Source organism: Schistocerca gregaria, chromosome 5 (genome assembly GCF_023897955.1).
Source record: "Schistocerca gregaria isolate iqSchGreg1 chromosome 5, iqSchGreg1.2, whole genome shotgun sequence".
NCBI classification, from domain to species: domain Eukaryota; kingdom Metazoa; phylum Arthropoda; class Insecta; order Orthoptera; family Acrididae; genus Schistocerca; species Schistocerca gregaria.
In genome coordinates, this window is record NC_064924.1 from 33,791,868 (window position 1) to 33,814,844 (window position 22,977).

The window sequence follows — 22,977 nt, forward strand, 5'->3', positions numbered from 1 at the left end:
TTCAACGAAGCGTAGCAGTTGCTGGAAGGTGGTATGGTCACTGCTGAAGCCACACTTGTCGCCCCAATTGGCGCCACAGGTAAAGAATCTCGAGGTCCTTTGAATGGACAGGAGGAGACTGATGAGTGGTAGATCTATGCCAGATTAGGGTCCTTCTTTGCCTTTGGGATGGCGACCACTTCTGTATTTTTCCACACAGAACGGTAGAACCCTGAATGAAGAATCTGGCTAAAGATATCAGCTAGGGGCTGATGGATCTTTGGCACTTGTTTCTTAAGAATGATGGTGATCCCACCACCTCCACCTACCCACCTGGAAACGAGGAATCGAAGACGCACAACAACTTCCTCCTCAGAGATTGGGTGGATGGCATCGCCTTCATCATGGGTGGCGAGGGAGGTAGGCAACAGTTAATTGAAGAGTAGGATGTGGTCGTCGTAGTCAGCATTCGTGAACAGGGTGAAATTGGCCTCTTAAGCGTCAGCCAGGACACTGGCCTTCCTGTTTGACTCACAGCCGACCCTCATAGAGCAGCAGGACGAGTTGCTGGCGTTGAAGAAGGCTCAAGGTGATGTGCCGGGCACTACCATAATTAAGGCAGAGTGTGGAGATGAGGTCTGCCCAGTCACTGTTGCGGTGCTCCTCGACAGCGAACTTGATCTCCCTGCATATCCTTTGAAACCATTCTTCACAGCCGGCTGGTGAGTGACTTGCCATTCATGAAACAGCCAGTCTTTCTCCACTTTTCTGCCAAGAGATAAGGACAGAAGCAGTCTTGTAGCCTAAAGCCCGATCAGGAGCGGTAGCAGCTGCTGCTCACAGTAGCCCCTGATGAGGGGAGTGAGAACCACCAAACCGAAAGTCCAGTGTTGGTGCATTGTGTCTAGGCTGAGAACTTCCAAACAGTAGCAGTCGCCTTCCAGGTGCTGGTATAATGGGTGCCAGGAGGCGTAACTGCGCAGACCACATCCATATCAAAGATCACCAAGAGGTGATTAGCGAACATGGCAGTGACTGTACAGGTGGACATGTGCTGCCCTGTCCCCATGCCATGAGAATGCTAACATTGTGCACGTCCAGCAGTCCTCTGGTAGGGTAGATAGTGGGGTCAAAGGGTTCTAGAATAATGGTGCCATAACTCTGCGTTGTGAAGGGGAGGCAATACCCATTGGTGTTGGTGAGGTGGGAATTCCACTTCGTGTTCTTCACAATGAATCCACCTAGTCAGCACGGCGTCGATGGTAGCTTCGTTCAGCAGTTGTCTAGGCAGCTGGCATGGCACAATGAAAGTAATGTTACTTGATGTGGAAACCACCACACCTGTCGCCTCTAGAAGCTCCAGCTGTGGCAAGTGGGCCTTGTAGTGGTGTAGCAATGTCCTGACAGAGATAGCCATCCTGCTGAATGTTGTAGGCCTGTCTCTAATGTAGCAGATAAAGCTGGCCTCTCATATGGAGCGTTCTGCCTTGATGTGAGTTTTCCAGACGAGGAAGGCGTCAGTGGCCACATCATTATATCATGGAGATACTAGCGAAACTGCGCCTGCTGTGATGGAGAATGTCGGCGTTGAAAATGCAGATAGTAAGACCCCCAATATGATTGTTTTCCATGGTCTTATGGTGTGGAATCAATGGCGACCTGGAGGGTAGACATGACAGGAGTGACGAGGTCCAGAAGTTGGCTCAGGGGAGTTTCGAACGAACACAGCAGAGACTGCAGCTCGATTATGTCGACATTTGGGATCAGAACAGCAGCGACCATGGGTACCTTTGAGACCAAGATAGCAGGCTGTGCCTGAGCAGCAGGCACTCCCTGGCTAGGGACAATACTGGAAGGCTGCTGATTAGTGCTGGAGGAAGGGGGCAGAGGTGGTTCATGCCGTGAACACGCCCACAAGTCCTAGGGGCAGCTGACGCGACTGGCTAGCTGACAGTCACCTGAAACGATGAAGTAGTAAGTGGTGATTGTGGCAGGACCAATACATTGACGCTATGCGCTAGTCAGGGTGGGAAGGGGGCTGATATCCATGTTGGAAAAACTAGTGCTGAGCTGCATCTTCTGCGCTATCCTGATACGCAACAGTGGCTATGTTTCAAGGCTGTGCAGCCTTGGTAGCTGGCCATATCCTGCTCACCGCAGTTACAGCACTACAGCGGGTACTTCCTCATCTTCATGTACTTACAGTTCTAACCCGATCCAGTACACATAACACAACAGGTCAGCATCACGACAAATGGTCAAGGCCGTGGCAGAAGAAGCAGTAATGTCGACTGCGATGTCAGCAACATGCATAGCCTGGAAGATGTTCTGGTTGTCAGCATTTTCTACCAGGATGACAAGTAACTTTGGCACGTTACTGTATGTCCTAAGAGACCATATGATTTCAGTATCCCAGGCACCATAGCCCACAGGCACTAGTTTTTCTTAGAGATGGTCCACATTCATCTTGAGTGGAATGTAGCAGAAGACCACCTCAGCAGCTGGAGAGGCTCTGCATTGTACATGAAGGAATGGAACCCATCCATGCATATTTAGGTCATGAGCGTGGTGTGGTCGCCAGGTAGATGTTGTAGAAGTCATGACTGGGAACACAGATCAATTTTATGTTTGCCAACCTCTCGATCATCAATCGTAAATCTTTGTTGACTTCCCCCCACTGGATGACAACTGGAGGATGAGATGAAGTTTTTCTCACCATAGGCATCACATCATCTGTTCTCTTCTTTGGGTGCCATGTGGCAGAGGTGGATGGAGACAAAAAGTCGTTCTCGACTTTCGCTGCTGGCTACTTGCACCAGACCTGTGAAACATCCATGTGGTCAGGTTTGTGGGACACACATGTCAGAACAAAACCTATCAGATTTGTTTCAGGCAGGTCCATGGCATCTTCCTTTACAACGACTGCCTGGACAGCAGCCAGATGTGGTCTTGTGGAGGCATGACTAGCAGGGCTGATGGCGGCAGTACACTGGCTTCTTCATAGCGAGCCACCACTGGCAGAGTCTGCCTGGGCAGGACAGTGACCGCCACTTTCTGAGCCTTCGCTGGCAGTACTGTGGCGTCCTGCATCGCCATAACTGGCGGCCCAGCAGAACTCTGCATCCACTGTACAGCGAGTAATTTGCGCTCATTGTCCTCTTTGTGGTAAAGTGAACCGCTGGTAGCAAGGTTCTGCGTGACCGAGATACTCTCGGTCGCGACTTCGCGACAGAGCGTCAGTGAGTGTCATTCCGTCGTCCTAGTCGTGTACAGTGTTTGGACGCCAGTTCGCCGTATGTGGTTGACCAGATGTGGCCGCCGACGATGCAAGCCTGCTACAGCATGGTCTTTCTTCATCGAAATTCTGTAGAATTGTTGTAGTGTTTGGATTCCATACCAAAGAGGTACTGGGAAGAGAGAAATGATTGTAGAACGTAAACACTCATTAGTAAGGCTGCACAGTTCAGCAGTTGAAGCCATGTGGTTTCTGATATATCATTCATGTGGAATGAAACACTGTTAATACTCCAGTGCAGGAAATATATATGTACTACGTAACATACAATCATCCTGCAAGTTATTTATCACACTCACTATGGTGAGAAAATTTAAGATCATAAAACTACTACCTACAGCACCAAAGTACATAAAAAAGGAAAAAAGAAAAAGAGAAAATATAGATTCTTCATTATGCATGTCATATATTGTTTCCACAGGCATACAGCACCCACTGATCACATCCGATTATGCTTCAGAAATTGTGCTATGGTCGCATCAGTCCTATAAAACAATCGTCAGCAACGGAAAATGCATGAAACGACTCAACTTATGAGGGAATAGACAAACAAATAGCAGCAGTATTTGGCACGTGAAATTAAGCGCTACGCTCCTCTAACCCCATGAATAGAACAAAATCTCTTCCACACACAATGTATACACAGTGCTACTATATGTGCTCTATAGATTTAAGTCCTGAAGAATACCTCCTTGATCCACATGTGACTGTGCACTCGAAGCTGTCAAAACGAACGAGGTAGTGTCCAAAGATTTGGGAGTCAGAATGACTACCACCTAGGACACCAAAACTGCAGTCACAGTCCTGAAAGCAATATTGACCACCAATATGAGGAATCAATGCTCTGGCTCTCTATGAAAATAGAGACATCTACCACATCACTAAGCGAGATGAGACGAAATATAGAGGTTATTACCTTCAGATAGCTGTTTGTAAGCACCTCACAAACGCCTGATTAGCACTCCAACTCCCAAGTCATATCCATGATATCCTAGCCATCGCTTCCATCCACGAGGTGCCACATAACGAATTTGTTTCTATCTTTCAACTACTGCCATGCATGGCCAAGAGATGGGAGCAGGGCACAAAACAGGTTCGTTCTTGCTCCATCTGCTGTATATCTTTTTAATTAGTTAGTTTTCAAAAGGTTGGTTAATGTGATTACCTCTTCGTGTTGAGCTTTTACTAATCACTAGTTTCTTCGTACTACAACATACTTATATGATGTCATCGATTTCCGAGAGTGATTCTGAAGTGGCTTCATCGTTCAGAAAAAAATGTCAAAAAGGAGTTTCCAATGTTTACTGCTATGAACGCGAAGTACAAGAGCGACAGGGTCTTCTTGGGCAACAATATGTGAGTACATCCACAGGTAACACCATTCCAGGAAAATCAAACACCAACATTTCGTGTTGTTGCAAGTTGAAATGTACAGAAAACTTCCCTTTCTAACATTCCGTGTGGTGTCTGTTTGTTCTACACTCCTGGAAATGGAAAAAAGAACACATTGACAACGGTGTGTCAGACCCACCATACTTGCTCCGGACACTGCGAGACGGCTGTACAAGCAATGATCACACGCACGGCACAGCGGACACACCAGGAACCGCGGTGTTGGCCGTCGAATGGCGCTAGCTGCGCAGCATTTGTGCACCGCCGCCGTCAGTGTCAGCCAGTTTGCGGTGGCATACGGAGCTCCATCGCAGTCTTTAACACTGGTAGCATGCCGCGACAGCGTGGACGTAAACCGTATGTGCAGTTGACGGACTATAGTGGGCATGCGGGAGGCCGGGTGGACGTACCGCCGAATTGCTCAACACGTGGGGCGTGAGGTCTCCACAGTACATCGATGTTGTCGCCAGTGGTCGGCGGAAGGTGCACGTGCCCGTCGACCTGGGACCGGACCGCAGCGACGCACGGATGCACGCCAAGACCGTAGGATCCTACGCAGTGACGTAGGGGATCGCACCGCCACTTCCCAGCAAATTAGGGACACTGTTGCTCCTGGGGTATCGGCGAAGACCATTCGCAACCGTCTCCATGAAGCTGGGCTACGGTCCCGCACACCGTTAGGCCGTCTTCCGCTCACGCCCCAACATCGTGCAGCCCGCCTCCAGTGGTGTCGCGACAGGCGTGAATGGAGGGACGAATGGAGACGTGTCGTCTTCAGCGATGAGAGTCGCTTCTGCCTTGGTGCCAATGATGGTCGTATGCGTGTTTGGCGTCGTCCAGGTGAGCGCCACAATCAGGACTGCATACGACCGAGGCACACAGGGCCAACACCCGGCATTATGGTGTGGGGAGCGATCTCCTACACCTCTGGCGATCGTCGAGGGTACACTGAATAGTGCACGGTACATCCAAACCGTCATCGAACCCATCGTTCTACCATTCCTAGACCGGTAAGGGAACTTGCTGTTCTAACAGGACAATGCACGTCCGCATGTATCCCGTGCCACCCAACGTGCTCTAGAAGGTGTAAGTCAACTACCCTGGCCAGCAAGATCTCCGGATCTGTCCCCCATTGAGCATGTTTTGGACTGGATGAAGCGTCGTCTCACGCGGTCTGCACGTCCAGCACGAACGCTGGTCCAACTGAGGCGCCAGGTGGAAATGGTATGGCAAGCCGTTCCACAGGACTACATCCAGCATCTCTACGATCGTCTCCATGGGAGAATAGCAGCCTGCATTGCTGCGAAAGGTGGATATACACTGTACTAGTGCCGACATTGTGCATGCTCTGTTGCCTGTGTCTATGTGCCTGTGGTTCTGTCAGTGTGATCATGTGATGTATCTGCCCCAGGAATGTGTCAATAAAGTTTCCCCTTCCTGGGACAATGAATTCACGGTGTTCTTATTTCAATTTCCAGGAGTGTATATCGTGTCTCCCTACCACTTTTGCGCAACAACGCTCTGAGCGTGTTTTTTAGGGAATTGACTAGTTTGAACCTGGGAGCTGTTGCAGGTAAGGAGACGCCAGACCACACATGACATGTAGAATTCACAAGAGTTCAGTGAGACTAGCGATGATATAACCAAATACTTGTTGATTTCAGAGTCAGCTCCACTGCACTCCCTGTAAAAGAACCTTAATACTAACTAAATTTAGTGGAAGGGGTTCAAGTCTTTCCTATTTTTTAGTTAGCTGATAAATAACGTCGACAAAGCAGTTAAGGTTACCATTGGAAATTTTACTCTACTCACAAAACATTGTTTATAAACTGCACTATTGATAAAAGGAAATGTTTTAATACAGGATGGTAAAAACCAACTGCGTTCAACAAAAATGTGAACGAATATTCCCTGAATGGGTTTCCAAGTTCTACAATGGATCGAAGGATGACCTATGCCATATCACATCTATAATCTAGGTTTAAATTAAGTTTCACAAAAGAAAAAACTATCATAATGGTCTACAGTGACCCTCAATTATCTTTAATTACTTACCTAACTTGTCGTAGGTAGCTTCTCAATAACTATATAACAGAAAAATCATCCCGTTTCAGGTTTTTACTTCAAGTGGCAAATGTGAACACCATGAGCTTTAATTGACGATCGACACTAGTATTACGCAAAAAGGGGATGTAACAGATGAAACTTCTGCAGTTCTGAGTGAAGCTTTATGCGCTGTTATGCGGCATTGCGTGCGTTCATTACGTTGTCGGTGTTCGTCAGGGGGCGGCGGGCAGCACAGCTCCGCTCACCTCACCGTCTCGCAAGCAACTCTCCTCCTAACTTCTCCTTACTACAATTTAGCGAAGTTGGTTTAAAAAAAAACTATCTGGCTGTGTTTTCATCTCACCAATCAGAGTCTAAATGTTAACCTTAAGTTCCGCCTACAAAACTTCTGTCAATCCAATGAGAAACGTTATACTTTTCGTGGTGGGGCAATGTTTTTAAAGTTTGCAATGTAACAGAGACTAGAAAAAGTCTCACGCTAAAACTTGCAGCTGGTGTGGTCCTTTCAGCGTTATCGTAAGATCTATACTGTTCTTCTGGAGGGCTCTGTCTTTTAACATGGTCTGGGGGGAGATCCTAACGTAACAGAGACGCAAAAAAGTCTCACGCTAAAACTTGCGACTGGAGTGCCCCTTTTTCTGTTATCGTAAGATCCATACTGTTCTGCTGGAGGGCTCTAGCTTTTAACATGGTTTGGGGGGTGGTCCTAACGTAACAGAGACCCAAAAAAGTCTCACACTAAAACTTGCGTCCGGGGAGGTCCTAGCGGTCAGCTGGCGACGTGGGTGTCCAGTCCGTCCCTTATCGTAGGGCCTTCCAGCTTAGCACGGGTCTGCTCTCGGCTTCTATTCTCGTTTCTCCCCTTGGAACTGCGTCTGTCTCACGGTGGGAAGGTATGACTTGCATTTAGGCATTCTTGTGTTAGTCTGTGGTATTCCATTTGCTCACTCGTTACTCGTATTACTTTGGTTAATTTAATGTCACGATTTATTCGGAGCTATATGACATACTATTGGATTTGCTTATGTCAGGGTTTTCATGGAAGGTGTTGGATTTGCCTGACACCTTACACCTTCTGAAGAGAAGAAATATTTTCTAGATAATCTATATGGTGGACGAAACAAAAAATGAACAATATACATTCCTAATGGATCTGATAATACGACGTGATGCAAAACGCCGCAGTTCAAAGAACGAAAACCCTAAAAAACTAGACAACGTTCTCTATTTATTTGTTCTGAGCAATGCCAATAAAAGAATTCAAGTTTGTATGAGTGCATTTTCTGTTTTATATGCCATCAAAAATAAAGCGCTTTTCCGTTTGACTACTTTAATTGCTTCTGGAAAATCGGCAAATGATATTCTCGGTGACAATATGAACTGGGGTAATGTGTTACCTCCACAAATACTAGGTGCTATTGATAATCATATAAATGAGTCCCCTATACATCATTCTCCTTACTGCAGTAAGGAAATTAAATATCTAGGTGCTGAGCGGAATATAAAAACTCTACACCACCTGTTCTGCGAGAAATATCCGCATTACGCATTTAGCGTCAAATACTTTTTTATCGGAAACATTATAATGAGAACCATGGTTATAGATTTGGGAGACTCCAAATTGACGTCTGTACCACATATGAGGAATTGGACATGAACATTAAATCACCAGTTCTCAACGACACGAGCCAATAAATTTTACTCCAAACAAAAAGAAGTGTTGCAACTATGCAATGAGAAAGAAGTAGGGTGCCTCGTCTTTGACTACATGTAAAATCTTCCACTGCCGAAAATTCCGGTGCAAGAGATGTTCTATCTAAGAAAGTTTTGGTTGTACGTTTTCTGTATCCTTGACGTGAAAACAGGATCAGCAAATTTCTACGCATATCCAGAAGGTGTGGCTAAAAGAGGCCATTATGAGTTAAGTAGCCTACTTTGGTTGAAGATTCAGGACGAGTCCAACTGTTAAAGAACTTCACATTTTTAGTGACGCTTGCGGTGGACAAAACCGAAATAATACTGTCGCCAGGTTTCAACTTGCCTTTGTATCACTTGGCCGTTTTGCTACAATTCACCAATATTTCCTATTCGTGGACATTCGTTCCTGCAATTTTGATGGGATCTTTGGTATCTCCAAGTGTAAGATTAGGAAACGGACAGAATATACACTCAGGACGAGAACTGAGAGCTGATACAAACAGCGAGAGAATCTGGATATTCTGTGAGAAAGACTACAGAACAAACCGCGATATATAAGGATTGGTGGCCAAAGTTCTTCAAGACTTGAAGGGTTCTATAATAGCCTCCGTATTCATTTATAGCATCGTTCAGACAAGATTTCTCCTTCAAAAACCAAAGTTATTGGATGAAATAACGTTTCCTACAGAGGCTGCATACACAGGAAAAATACCCGTAAATGAATAAAAATTAAGACGTAGAGATGATAATCACCTACATAACTAACAGAAAAGAAAGACTTATACGAGGACTTAACTACCTGGCCTACCACCTCAGATCCAGCTTATCATGATGAGTGATTTTTGTGTCCAAGTTCTTTTCTCTAAAGCCTTCTGCGCATTCTTCGGGTCAAAAAATGGATGCCCTTTTAAACTTTTCAACTGTATACATTTTTCCGATGGCCTATAATGTTATGTTTTTACAATTTTGGATAAAATTTGAAAGTCATTATTGACTTATTTTTTTATTTTTAGTCACACTTTCAATCAGTTGGAAGAAAGAAACAAATCCACCAATTTTTTTTATTTTACAAGTCAAAGTACAATATCTGAAAATTGTCGGAACACTGCAAACGGATGGAAATGTTGTTCCATATGTGCAGTAAAAAATAACTTTCGTTTCACTGAAAAATGCCTAAGATATACAGTTTTTTTTAAATTTCCCAACAAACAGGTTTATGGAGTTATTTCCTTCTTCCAACTGCCGATTGAGTTATGTAATTAGGAAATGTAGCTGCTGGTTGTGTGCTTTTCCAGCCAAATAAAAAATTCAGCCTCTGAAAATCGTATTTTCTAAATAAACAGTATATCTTCTGCTATGTAATTGTCACTGACTTCAGTTTCGAAACCCTTACTCTCAATCACAGAGAAAGTCATTTTCCCGCCAATTCCCAGATATGGGAGAGTGAGGGGAGTGGGGAAGGGATGGGGAATTTTCAAGAGGGGGATGGGTTAGTTAATTGATCAATTTATTTAATTAGTCAATTGTTTGATATCAAATGTGTGTCTGTATTAGCGACGTGGAGGGTGACGGATTCGAGATTTCCCAGAGGAAGGGGAGAGATGGAGGGGGAAGGACTGATTATCGTAAGGCGGTTTTCAATCAACCCTCAGGGGATCGAGATACACTTAGCAGAATTGTAGGTTAAGTGAAATGGAAGAGGCTGGATGGAAAACACTAAGCAGAACAATTGGTTAAGATAATAAACCAATCAGCTGTCGCAATTCAATTAATTTGCTGAGAAATTTGATATCAAATGTGGGGCAGAACATAGTTTCCCCACTGTTGACAGCTAGTCGAGAAGCGATTCATCCAACATCCAGAGGGAAAACGAATGGTGCCGATGATTTACCGACTCACGACCACGCGACATACTATTACCCATAGGAAAAAACGGTTCAATTTAAGGTTTAATCCACACTCTACCAACGACTGGCCTGAGGATATATTAATGATCACTACAAATATGTGACGAACCAGGGGCTGGACAGGCTTAAATTGAAACGGCAAGTCGGTTGCAATCATTGGTATTCTTGGACTCTGAACATCCTCGCTCTTGAACTTTCCTATAATTATCGTTTCTTCAGTCGCGTGATTCATCAGTTTTTAACAGCGGGTCTTGTTCCACTGCATCGTGTTGGTCGCAACACAGGAAATTACCACGAACTCACATCAGTTCCATCTTTACAACACGCCAAAGATGTGATCGCAGAACATCAATATTCAATGGACAGTTTGTTGTGAAAACATGAGATAGCAGAACTGTGAAATTTAATGTCACTTTTTTTGTCAATATATGTGGCAGCAGAACTCTCTTTTGTTGAGAGTTTAGTGCGTAAATACCATTCAGGTCCCCCACCTCTTGGGTGAATTTTCCAAAAACTTTCTTTCATACACTCTTTGTCCTATCAAATTACCATTACAGGAAAAAAATTCAGAGGGAGCACTTGTTCAGGATGTTCACTTTGACGTTACAATATCGTATACATTCACTAGAAACTACATTAAATATTTTACGTGTTTCATATACGTTTCATTGTATGTTTCAACACATAAAATTTCAGACGCAGATTTCTTGAATAGGATGGTTTCTGCAGTCCATGGAAAAATTTTTTTTTAATTCGCAGAAAACAGTAATGAAGTCAAAGGCAGAAAGTGTTTTTGACTCTTTACTTAGACATGTTCCGCTTACACAACATATGCACACGAAGACACAGATCACTCTGAATTAGATTAAGGATTCTATAAAAAATATTTTTCATTTGTTGTGGTAATGATTGTACTATCGGAGCAAAAAAAATTAAAAGCAAAATATGTGAAGCATGATGCTGCATGGAAAAAATCTTACATAATACATATGACGAGATGGATATCAAGTTTCATTTATTTGTCAGTGGAACTTAGTCAGTCAGTATTACAAAGTGTTACCCTGCCAAATACAGCCAACTTTCCGAAAGTATAACTGTTCTTCGGAACTGGTGTTGAAAACATCTCAGGTGATAATTCTGTGTACCACAACACGTCCAACCAGCAAGTAACACTGCACATAGAATGCAAGGCATCGCCCCTGGATGTTTTAGGACCAGCTCTGTCGCGTGTCGCTCAGTCACTCTTGACCTCCTTCCGCCGCGCTGCGTCGCCCCTCCAGGGAGCCGCCAGCAGGCAGCGCAGGCCGGCGTAGGCGGCCACCAGCGCGAGCAGCAGGGCGGCCAGGGCGAGCGCGGCGACGTCGAGATGGAGGAGCTGGTGCCAGGGCAGGTCCAGGGAGGCGGGGCGCAGGTGCGGCGCCCCCCGGTGCCTCAGCACGTACTCCAGCCAGTAGACCGCCTCCTCCAGCGGCGGCCGCGGCCGGTCCCGGAACAGCGCAGACAGCTCCCTCATGCGCTCTCGGTAGCTGAAACAGCACCGGTACGAGTGACGGCGAATTGTTCGCTTTACGTTCTACTAAAGAGAGGAGGCAAATAATTCTACATCTACACCTACATTGTTACTCTCCAAATCGCATATACGTACCTTGCAAATGACTCATCGACGCATCTTCACAATAATTCCCTGTTATTCCACGCAGGCAGTATGAGCGAACATCTGTATCTTCATCTTCACGTGCGAGCTCCGATTCTCCTTTCATTATGAAGCATAGGTTGGCATTAACAAAATATTTTTCCATTCAGATGAGAAAGTTGCTGACTGAAATTTAATGAGATGATTCCGTCGCAGCGAAAAACGCCTTTATTTCAATGTTGTCTACCCTAATATATCCGCCGTCCGCGGATAGGAAAATCTCAGAGTGTGAGTTATAGCGTTTTTATTTAAACTAAAGTCTTTCTTCAAAATTTACAAAACAATATTCGTGAGGTAGCACTGATCCTCCAAGCCTGCCAATAACTAAATCAGAGATTCTTCCAAACATAAACTGTCTGTAGTAACCATACAACTTCACCAAATCAAGCCCCGGGCGTCTCGTGAAGAGCGGTGCGGTGTCCACGTTGCCGTCACCTGAGTCCGATGACGAGTAGAGGCCCTGCGCGGATGGCTCCGGTACGCTGGCGGCTGTGGACGATGACGGGGCGGCTACCATGACACCAGTGGGCTCGCTCGGCGTGAACTGCCTCACCAGTCTCCTGCGCCAGCCTGAATGCTGCTCGGCGCACAGATATGGCTGGGTCTATTTGCAGTCACGTGTCGAGCGGAAGGAAATAGGTCCGCGGCTGTAGCGACCTCTTTCGGCGCTGTGGACGCCTCCTGGTGGTCTCTGGGAAGCGTCTGTGTTTCCGGGACGACCGGCCAGGCTGCCCCTACTCGGTCCGAGACTCGCTGTAACGGTCTTCTTCGCGGGAAGCGAGAGTTGCAGGCGCTTAGTCTGGATACAGTACACCCCAATACCTGTACTATGTCAGTGACATCCTTTCCCCTATTTCTCGATAAAACAAAAGGTACTGCTCTTCGTTAAACTTTCTCGATGTACTCCGTTAATCCTATTTGGAAAGGATCCCACAGAGCGCAGTAGGCAGTCTCTTCAGTCCAGGTGCTGCATGTTCTAAGTGTTCTGCCAATAAAACGCAGTCTTTGGTTTGCCTTCCCCACAGCACTTTCGATGTGTCGTTTACAGTTGAAGTTGTTTGTAACTGTAATTCCTCGGCATTTACTTGAATTTACAGCCTTTAGATTTCCTTTATGACTCATGTGGATGGGTCTAACACTTTTTATTATTTTGGGTCAACTGGCAATGTTCGCAGCAAAGAAAAATCTTTTCTAAATCGTTGGCCGCGCGGGATTAGCCGAGTGGTCAAAGGCGCTGCAGTCATGGACTGTGCGGCTGGTCCTTGCGGATGTTCGAGTCCTCCCTCGGGCATGGGTGTGTGTGTTTGTCCTTAGGATAATTTTGGTTAAATACACTCCTGGAAATTGAAATAAGAACACCGTGAATTCATTGTCCCAGGAAGGGGAAACTTTATTGACACATTCCTGGGGTCAGATACATCACATGATCACACTGACAGAACCACAGGCACATAGACACAGGCAACAGAGCATGCACAATTTCGGCACTAGTACAGTGTATATCCACCTTTCGCAGCAATGCAGGCTGCTATTCTCCCATGGAGACGATCGTAGAGATGCTGGATGTAGTCCTGTGGAACAGCTTGCCATGCCATTTCCACCTGGCGCCTCAGTTGGACCAGCGTTCGTGCTGGACGTGCAGACCGCGTGAGACGACGCTTCATCTAGTCCCAATCATGCTCAATGGGGGACAGATCCGGAGATCTTGCTAGCCAGGGTAGTTGACTTACACCTTCTAGAGCACGTTGGGTGGCACGGGATACATGCGGACGTGCATTGTCCTGTTGGAACAGCAAGTTCCCTTGCCGGTCTAGGAATGGTAGAACGATGGGATCGATGACGGTTTGGATTTACCGTGCACTATTCAGTGTCCCCTCGATGATCACCAAAGGTGTACGGCCAGTGTAGGAGATCGCTCCCCACACCATGATGCCGGGTGTTGGCCCTGTGTGCCTCGGTCGTATGCAGTCCTGATTGTGGCGCTCAACTGCACGGCGCCAAACACGCATACGACCATCATTGGCACCAAGGCAGAAGCGACTCTCATCGCTGAAGACGACACGTCTCCATTCGTCCCTCCATTCACGCCTGTCGCGACACCACTGGAGGCGGGCTGCACGATGTTGGGGCGTGAGCGGAAGACGGCCTAACGGTGTGCGGGACCGTAGCCCAGCTTCGTGGAGACGGTTGCGAATGGTCCTCGCCGATACCCCAGGAGCAACAGTGTCCCTAATTTGCTGGGAAGTGGCGGTGCGATCCCCTACGGCACTGCGTAGGATCCTACGGTCTTGGCGTGCATCCGTGCGTCGCTGCGGTTCGGTGCCAGGTCGACGGGCACGTGCACCTTCCGCCGACCACTGGCGACAACATCCCGCATGCCCACTATACGCCCTCGCTCAAAGTCCGTCAACTGCACATACGGTTCACGTCCACGCTGTCGCGGCATGCTACCAGTGTTAAAGACTGCGATGGAGCTCCGTATGCCACGGCAAACTGGCTGACACTGACGGCGGCGGTGCACAAATGCTGCGCAGCTAGGGCCATTCGACGGCCAACACCGCGGTTCCAGGTGTGTCCGCTGTGCCGTGCGTTTGATCATTGCTTGTACAGCCCTCTCGCAGTGTCCGGAGCAAGTATGGTGGGTCTGATACACCGGTGTCAATGTGTTCTTTTTTCCATTTCCAGGAGTGTAGTTTGTAAGCTTAGGGTCTGATGACCGTAGCAGTTAAGTCCTATAAGATGTCACACACATTTGAACATTTTGTAAATCGTTTTGCAATTTGTTTTGATCTTCTGATGACTTTGCTAGAGCATAATCGACAGCACCTGAATACTGTAGAAAACAACATACGACGGCTGTTCAGGTTGTCACCTAAATTGTGTTTATTGATGAGGTACAGCTGAGGGCTTATATCACTATTTTGGGGAACTCTAGATATCATTTCCGTTTTATTCGATGACTTTCCGTCAGCTACTAAACACTGTTATGTCTCTCACAGGAAATCAGGAAAAGTCGCATAACTCACACGATATTCCACAGCGACGGAATTTAATTACGAGCCGCTTGTGAGGCACGGTGTCAAAAGCCTTCTGGAAATCTAGAAATACTGAATCAATCTGAAATCCCTTGTCGACTGTACTCAACACCTCATAAGAGTAGATAGCTAGTCGTGTTTCACGAGAACGATGTTTTCTAAATCCGCCTCGGACTCAGGTGACTGCAATAGACCGTTGTCTTCGAGATAACTCACAGTGTTCGAACACAATATATGTTCCAAAATCCTTCTGCATTTCGACGTTAATGGTATGCAGCTGTAATCTGAAGTGCATTATTCCTGCTACCTTTCTTCAAAATTGGTGTGACCTGTTCAACTTTCCGGTCTTTGGGTACGGATCTTTCGTCGAGCGGGCGGTTATGTATGACAGATTAGTATGGAGCTATTGTGTCAACGTACCATGGAAGTAATCTAATTGGTATACAGTATGGACTAGGAGACTTGCTTTATTTAATGTTCTAATATGTTGTGTGACACTGTACTGTGTATTTTCCTTTATTTATTGACCGTTGTAAGGGAACTTGCAGCTTCCACTAGTACAGTGGAAACTGCAGCTTCAGCTAGAACGTGGAACCCACAGTTTCTGCTAATATGACCAAACCAGCGGTTTATACTAGTATTTTGAACCCTACTGCTTTTGCCAGTGCATTCCAAACCGCAGTTTCTGCTAGTAAGACTGAATCAACGCATTCTTCAAATGGCTCTGAACACTATGGGGCTTAACATCTCTGAGGTCATCAGTTCCCTAGAACGTAGAACTACTTAAATGTGACTAACCTACGGACATCACAGAAATCCATTCCCGAGGCAGGATTCTAACCTGCGACCGTAGCGGTCTCGTGATTTCAGACTAAAGCGCCTAGAACCGCTCGGCCACACCGGCTGGCAACACATTCTCCAAAGGCAGTGGAAACCTCAGTTTCTGATAGCAGCATGGAACCAACAGTTTCTACTAGGTTGCTGGAACCGGCAGTTTCTGATATTATACTTGATGATGGAGTTTCTGCTAACATGTCTGAACCCACAGTTTGTGTTAGTACACTGGAACCACACTTCCTTCCTGTACAACCTGAGCCGTGTGCGAGGCCAGTGCTTCCTGCCTGACCTGCTGTCTCTAGGTGTGAGGAGAGCCAGGTCGCTGTGGCGGAGGGGCGGTGGAGGTGAGAGTCGGGAGGAGGCTCGTGCAGAGCCTCGAGTAGGACGACGCACGGGGCAGAGCGCACTCGTCTCGGCGTCAGCGTGGCCGGCTTCCCGGGCGTGCGCACGTGTCAGCACCCGGCCCTGTGTGCTGGCGCTGCTGGTGCACACCTCTGGGGCAGTCACTGTGGCGTGGTGGCCGTCTGACGAGCAGTCGCTGTCGCCGCGGTCGGACGTGCTAGCTGGTTGCTCCGTATCGTCGATGTCCTTGCCAGCGTTTACTGTTTGCCGTTGTGTGTTCCTGTGTTCCAAGTGATTCACGTGTATTCTACTTTTTTGTGGTCGTCCTTTTAGTCAGCAACTTGCCGATTTTGTACGGGATTCGGGCTTGACCGAATTCCCTACAGCTACAGCGCCGTGTCTACCACCATCCAGAAAAACACCTTGTTTTTTGGCTTTGACGAGGATACCCGCAGAGTTCAACCGACCGCCATCGAGATTTCAGCAGTCAGAGTGAGAATTTGCCCGACTTGCTTGTTACACTCGGTCGAAGACAGACCTTGGGATCTGCTACTACCTGCTTTGATGGTGAGCGTTCTGTGGCACTTCTAAGACACTCGTTCCAGCAGGTGCCTTTTGTGCGATTACTGGCTTCTCCGTGTTCAGTTCTCCGCCACCCGTGTTGTAGACCTGTTTTGATAATGTCTGTTTCTGAACTTTTGTCACGTATGATCAATCCTCTTCCTCGTAGGCAAACTACTGGACCTCTTATAGGTGATCACTTTTTTTAAATTAAAAAGGCAAATACTGCAGGGAGATCAGTTAGTGTTATTCGTTTTTAATATTTTAAAGGGTGTTGTGACCTGTATCTGTTCTCTTATATTAACTGTTCAACTTTTGTTTATCAGGAAGGGAGCTACCATTGGCAACAATAACTACCGTTGGGCGGAAGCATTAGTGATTTGTAACTCTTGTGAAGTTTTAGTTAGTAATTGCGAGAGTGATGCTTTGGACGTACTCAAGTGCTCGATACTTGTTAGCGTATTTAACTCAGATTCTCTAGCCGAATATTTGTTAACGGTTAGTAATCGGTAGCAGCTGTTTTGCTCTCTGGACGGAGGCTTATGTTGTCCGGCATGCCTGATTAATATGAAATTTCTTGGAAATCACAGTTTAGGTTTGGATGCTGTTAAATTTCTCGTGCCAGCTTCTGCTCTAACCTTGAGTAGCTGTTTTCTGACATGTCTCAGTTTCATCCCTGCTTTATTTGATCCTATGATTGTCGGGCTTGGTCTGTAAGACCCACTATTCTTTCCTTCACTGAATTTATTTTCGTATAGTTGCCGGTTTGACTAGTGCGCTCTGCTAGTTTCCTGTACTATCCGAGAGAAAGCGTTCACTTCCTCAATGAGGTGTTCTTTGCTTCCAAAAAGCGCACGGGTCTGCCAGACCCAGCCCGACCGTTGACGTTACTGATTTCTGCCAGTGCTGTCTCATTTTTATTTTCGTATAATATGTCATTTCGTTTCTTTTCGAACTATTTGTGATATCCCAAAACCGAATTATCATTGTAATTAGTTGACAGTTTGAAATGGCAAGACAAAATTTTCATACAGTGAAATTTACAAAATTTTTTATGATGATGAGTGTGAAATAGACGATTCTGACATTCACCCAGACTTCGAAATAAACAGTGATCATGACAGTAATAGTGAAATAAGTGGTGGTGAATTTTAATTCCGCCAGCATCGATGCACCTGCTGTTGCTGAATCAGCTACATCTCCCATAACTGACTCAGATGGATCACCTATGCGATTTTATAAAGGAAGGAACGGAGCTACTAGTTGTAGAAAAAGTTGTTTCCCACAAAGTGTTCGAACAAGACGTCAGAACATAGTTATCATCCATTTTCCTGGAAGCATTCGAGCTGTAATGGATCTACATTTAACGTCAGAATCAATCTACTGATTGATTTAGTTCTTGAATCAACTAATATCTATCGTCATTCAGTTCGAAACGAATCTTCAAGTGGACTAAATATGAGTAGGCCTAGAAGTTTTGATGAATTGAAGTCATATTTGGGCCCACTTTACTTAGCTGGAATATTGCATGGGGATAAAATGAATATCGAAGGCTTTTGCGGTACAAATGAGAACGGATTACAAATTTTTCCAGCAAGTATGTCATTGAAAAGGTTAAGATTTTTGACTCGCTGTATCCAAATGAGGAGAGAAAGAAAAGCACCAGATAGACTAATTGTGCTACTTCGTTCTTAATATACGTGTCTCTAACTTCAACGCATATTTTGCTTCATCAGAAAACGAAATGCACGTTCCATACAGCGGTAGGTGCACGTGGTTCACATTGTATATGCCAAATAAACTTGCCCGTTATGGGATCAAGTTTTACATCCTGACTTGTTCTAAAACATACGATGAAAAATATTTGGAAGTCTGTGCGGGTGCACAGCCACGAGGACCGTAGAAAAACAGTATGAGGCAGATGATGTTGTTTTGCGTCTTTTAAACTCAGTAAAACGGTCTGGAAGAAACCTGACAATAGATAATTGGTCTACTACTTACTCAGTGATCAAAAATGTACTACAAGAAAATAATTTTTACTATTGTTGGTATGTTAAGAAGATGAGCCGGAAATTGCAGCTGATCTTTTTTCCAAAAAATCTAAAAAAGTATACTCAAATAACTTTAGATTTTAGGAAGACCTCACGTTACTCCCATATGCACCAAAACGAAACAACTCAGTACTGATTATTTTCTCAATGCATCATTCTGGCACATTGGCAGTGACTGCGGCGAAAAGAAGAAAACCAAGTATAATAATGTACTACAAAGGGCGACTTAGATGTCGTTGATGCTACGTTTGATCAATATATTGTTGCTAGAGGGACTAGACGGTACCCTCGCTGTCTCTTTTTCAGTCGTAGAGCATTGCATATCTCAATGGCTAGAGTATATTCAAAACAAACAAAAACATTTGAGTTAGAAGAGAATAGCTCAGAACCCTAGGAAAGTCTCCCACATCACCATATTCGACAATATGTTAAACCTAGGCAAATCTCCCGCGGTATATTCGCAGGATTGCCTCTAACGTCTCCGGCGCCAAAGAACAAAATTGAATTGAAGATCCACAACCAGGGGAAATGGGAAGGTGCTACAAATGCTAGGACAGCAAACCTAAACACTTCTGCAAAGTTTGAAAGGAGTGGTTATGCGTGACGCATGCTGAAGTGGTTTCCTGCGGTTAATTTGAAAAAAATGATGATTTTAGAGGACATATCTCACAAACTGTTAGTTATATTCACAATTTCCATTTATACGATGAAAATTCAAAATTTTTGCTTTGCAGCTCTACAACTTATTCTCATTTATAGTCGTATCTGAATAGATTTTACTTTTATTTCCAGTGTACATAGATTTAGTACAATATAGAAATATGTTCTTCGGCTTTTTTACAATTATTTTATGTTTCAGAAAATTAAAATAATGTCAATATAGCGTTAAGTAGTACATGAACAAAATAAAAATTCGCCATTTGATGTAAATATACTGTTTTTTACTTGTTATATTTAATGGGTCCCACAGATCGACTCCGACCATTGTTGAAACTATTTGTTGCCCGACCGTTCTAGTGTTAAAAGAGGTTTTATGTATGTCGTAGTTGATCTCATGCTAACTCCATGCCTCGTCGCTGCGGATCGGGTACCCTAGGTCTACCTCGGAGTGATATGTGCCGTCCGCGGGCCAGATCCACGTGATTTACTGTCACCTAACAAACCTCTTGCTGTACATTATTTTACCTGAAATTTTGGAAGGGTAAAGACAATATATATATTGCACTGTTTAATAAGGAAATATGTAATACTGGAAGTGAGTAAATTTCTTTTCTATCCTTTAGATCACAACGCAGATTAGATTCCTTAATGTAACTGAACTTTGTTTTAGTGTTGCACTCTTTTAGTATGAATAGATCTAATGCCTAAACTTAGTAAATTACTTCTTACACAACTTTTGGAACATGATGCAAATTGATTTCTTGATGTAAATGAGCCTTATTGTAGAGTCACACTATTTTAACAAGAAAATATTTAATTCTTGAAATTGGTAAACTTCTTCTTGTACTTCTTCTTGTAATACTTTTGGAACCTAATACACAATTTGGATTTACACTGTGGGTTTACCTTTCCTAATGTTGCACTGTTTCAATAGGAAAAGAAACAGAGTTTAATTCTTGGAGTTAGTAAATGATTTTTGCCAAAAGAAAGTAACTTACCAAAATTTGTAGTATATTTATTTGCAGTATTGTAGTAATAAATTTGTGAAGATGTTATTTTGAAGAATCCAACGATGTTCAACTTGTTATCCAGTCCTTACATTAAGACAATTGTCCTCTCATTCATTAAGGTCCTTGTTAAAGCCATACCACCACGGAAAGCACAGTATCTGCTAGTGTATTGGAATGTGCAGTTTTTACTGGCACAAAGGAACTTGCAGTTTCAACTACTGCAATGGAACCCTTAGTTCCGGCTAGTGCATTGCAGCACGCGATTTCTCATAACACAGTAAAACACACAGTGTCTGCCAGCACGCTAAACCTCGCTGTTTCTGCTAGCCCACTGCAAACACAACTTTATGATACGACAATGGAACATACAGCTTCTGCTAAGTTGTTGGAACCCACAGTTTCTGATGATATATTTGAGATGTAGTTTCCTTAGTTTCCTTTAATACGTTAAAACCCACAGAGCCTCTTAGTACACTGGAATCTACAGTTTCTTTCAGTAAGATGGAACCCACAGAAGCTGCTAAGACTTGGAATCCGCTGTTTCTGCTAACGGAATGGAATCTTCAGATTTTTATAGTACAGCCGAAATTTCAGCTACTATAATGAAACCTTCAGTTTGTGCTAGTACATTGGAAAGTGCAACTTTTGCGAATACAGTGGATCCTGCAGTTTCTTTTTGTATGATGGAACCCACAGCTTCTGCTAGTGCAATAGGACCAGCAGGTTTTATTTACATCCATAGTCTTGAATCTCTTCACACGAGTAAGTGCAACAGTGTTGGTTGTATAACTGTCAGGGACATACCCCGCGCATGATGACAGCTCTGGGAACACTTCAACAATGGATGCGATCTTGAATTTCAACAGAAGAGGACGCTGACACGGGAGTGACGTCATCAAGGTCATACTACTTCGTTTTCCGTCCCACAATAGACTAAGATTTGTCATTATTTCCATCAAACAAGCCACACAAATTTTCTTTTCATTTTTTTAAAATGAGAAATACGAAGGTGGAGCATAGTCTGAGTTTCTAAAAAGAATGCTTTTGTGCCATAAAGTTTTCGCAAATTCGCCGCTGCTACAAAGCAATGCCGTATGAATCGGCTGAGAAGGTTAACCAATCTGAATCCCGCCGGTACCTCCCTAGGTCGGAAACGTTGGCCCACAAAGCTGATGGTACGCAGATAAGCACATACTGTAACGTGTAAATTTATGTCAAATGTAGATGCCATCTTACATTGTGTATCATAGGGTACTTTTTGTGCTAATAGCATCTGTCGCCTTTCCTGTTCCATTCGTAAATAGTCCGTGCAATGCACAGCTGTCGATAAGGGTCTGTGAGAGCCTGACTTATCCGATTTCTCGTTGGGCCCACAACGTGAGATGTGCTTTTGTGGGAAGAACCAGCAGGTTTCCTCATTCTTAGCGGATTTCGGAATTTCAAAGGTAAGCGTTTCTGTGTTGCATAAAAACATTCACTGCATGGCTCCTCTCGTTTAGCATCAGCCTTCGGAGTTTGTTAAGCATCTTCATAACGCTCTTGTGCCTGCTAAACGGACCTGTGATGTAAGTCTCGGTCCTTTGTTGGATCTTCTTCCTCCGTTAGTCCAACCTGGTAGGGCTCCACCAATGGTGAGCAGCAATCAAGAATCGATCGAACTTGTGCCTCGTGAGCCATTTGTTTAGCGGACGCATCTCACTTACTGCCGATTCTTCCCACCAATCGCAGCTTCCACCTGCTTTTCACACAATCAGTTTTATGTGAGTATTCGAGTTTAGATGGTTCCTAGGTGTTTTATGGTTGGTTTCAGTGGCTTACGTGTAGTAGCGTAATCGGACAGTAACAGACCTCTTTGTCTTCAACTGGTCAGTTTGCCACATTTATTTACCCTCAGCATCAACTGCCAGTCATCTTTACAGTAATTTGTACAGTCATCGGCAGCTGCCTATACTAAGATGGCTTTGTAGCCCACAAACAACACCAACGTCTGCAGACAGTTTCATGGAGTTTCTGATATTATTCGCACAATCATTTGTCTATAATATAATGAATTACGGCCCCATAGCCGGCGAGATAGCTGCGGAGTCTGAGGCGCCTTATCGCAGTTAGTGTGGCCCCCCACATCGGGAGTTTGAGTCCTCCCTTGGGCATGGGTGTATGTGTTGTCATTAGCGTAAGTTAATTAAAGTTAGATTACGTGGTGTGTAAGCTTAGGGACTGAAGACCTCAGCAGTTTGGTCACACAGAACTTACATTTTTTAATGGTCCCATAGAATAGCGCGGTGTTACCACGTACTTTCTTTCCAGTTTGTCAGTTTCGTCCCGTCAAGAACTACGTTTACAGTTTCATTTGCTAGGAAGTCCTGAATTCAATCATAAATCTCGTCCGATACGAATTGCACCCTATTTTGTTATATCTGCTAGACACTTGAGTGTGAATTGCAGTGTAT

The 22,977-nt window shown here is 44.8% G+C and overlaps 1 protein-coding gene across 2 annotated transcripts in view; it reads right to left on the minus strand.

The window, feature by feature from the left end:
- Nucleotides 1-11,336: 11,336 nt before the first annotated feature.
- Nucleotides 11,337-22,977, minus strand: part of LOC126272427 (UDP-glucosyltransferase 2-like) — a 197,757-nt gene continuing 186,116 nt past the window's right edge. For both annotated transcript variants that reach the window (XM_049975285.1, XM_049975284.1), the window contains one exon: nucleotides 11,337-11,864. In XM_049975285.1, coding sequence (XP_049831242.1) covers nucleotides 11,573-11,864 — 292 coding nt within the window. In that variant the 3' untranslated portion in view covers nucleotides 11,337-11,572. The remainder of the gene's footprint in view (nucleotides 11,865-22,977) is intronic.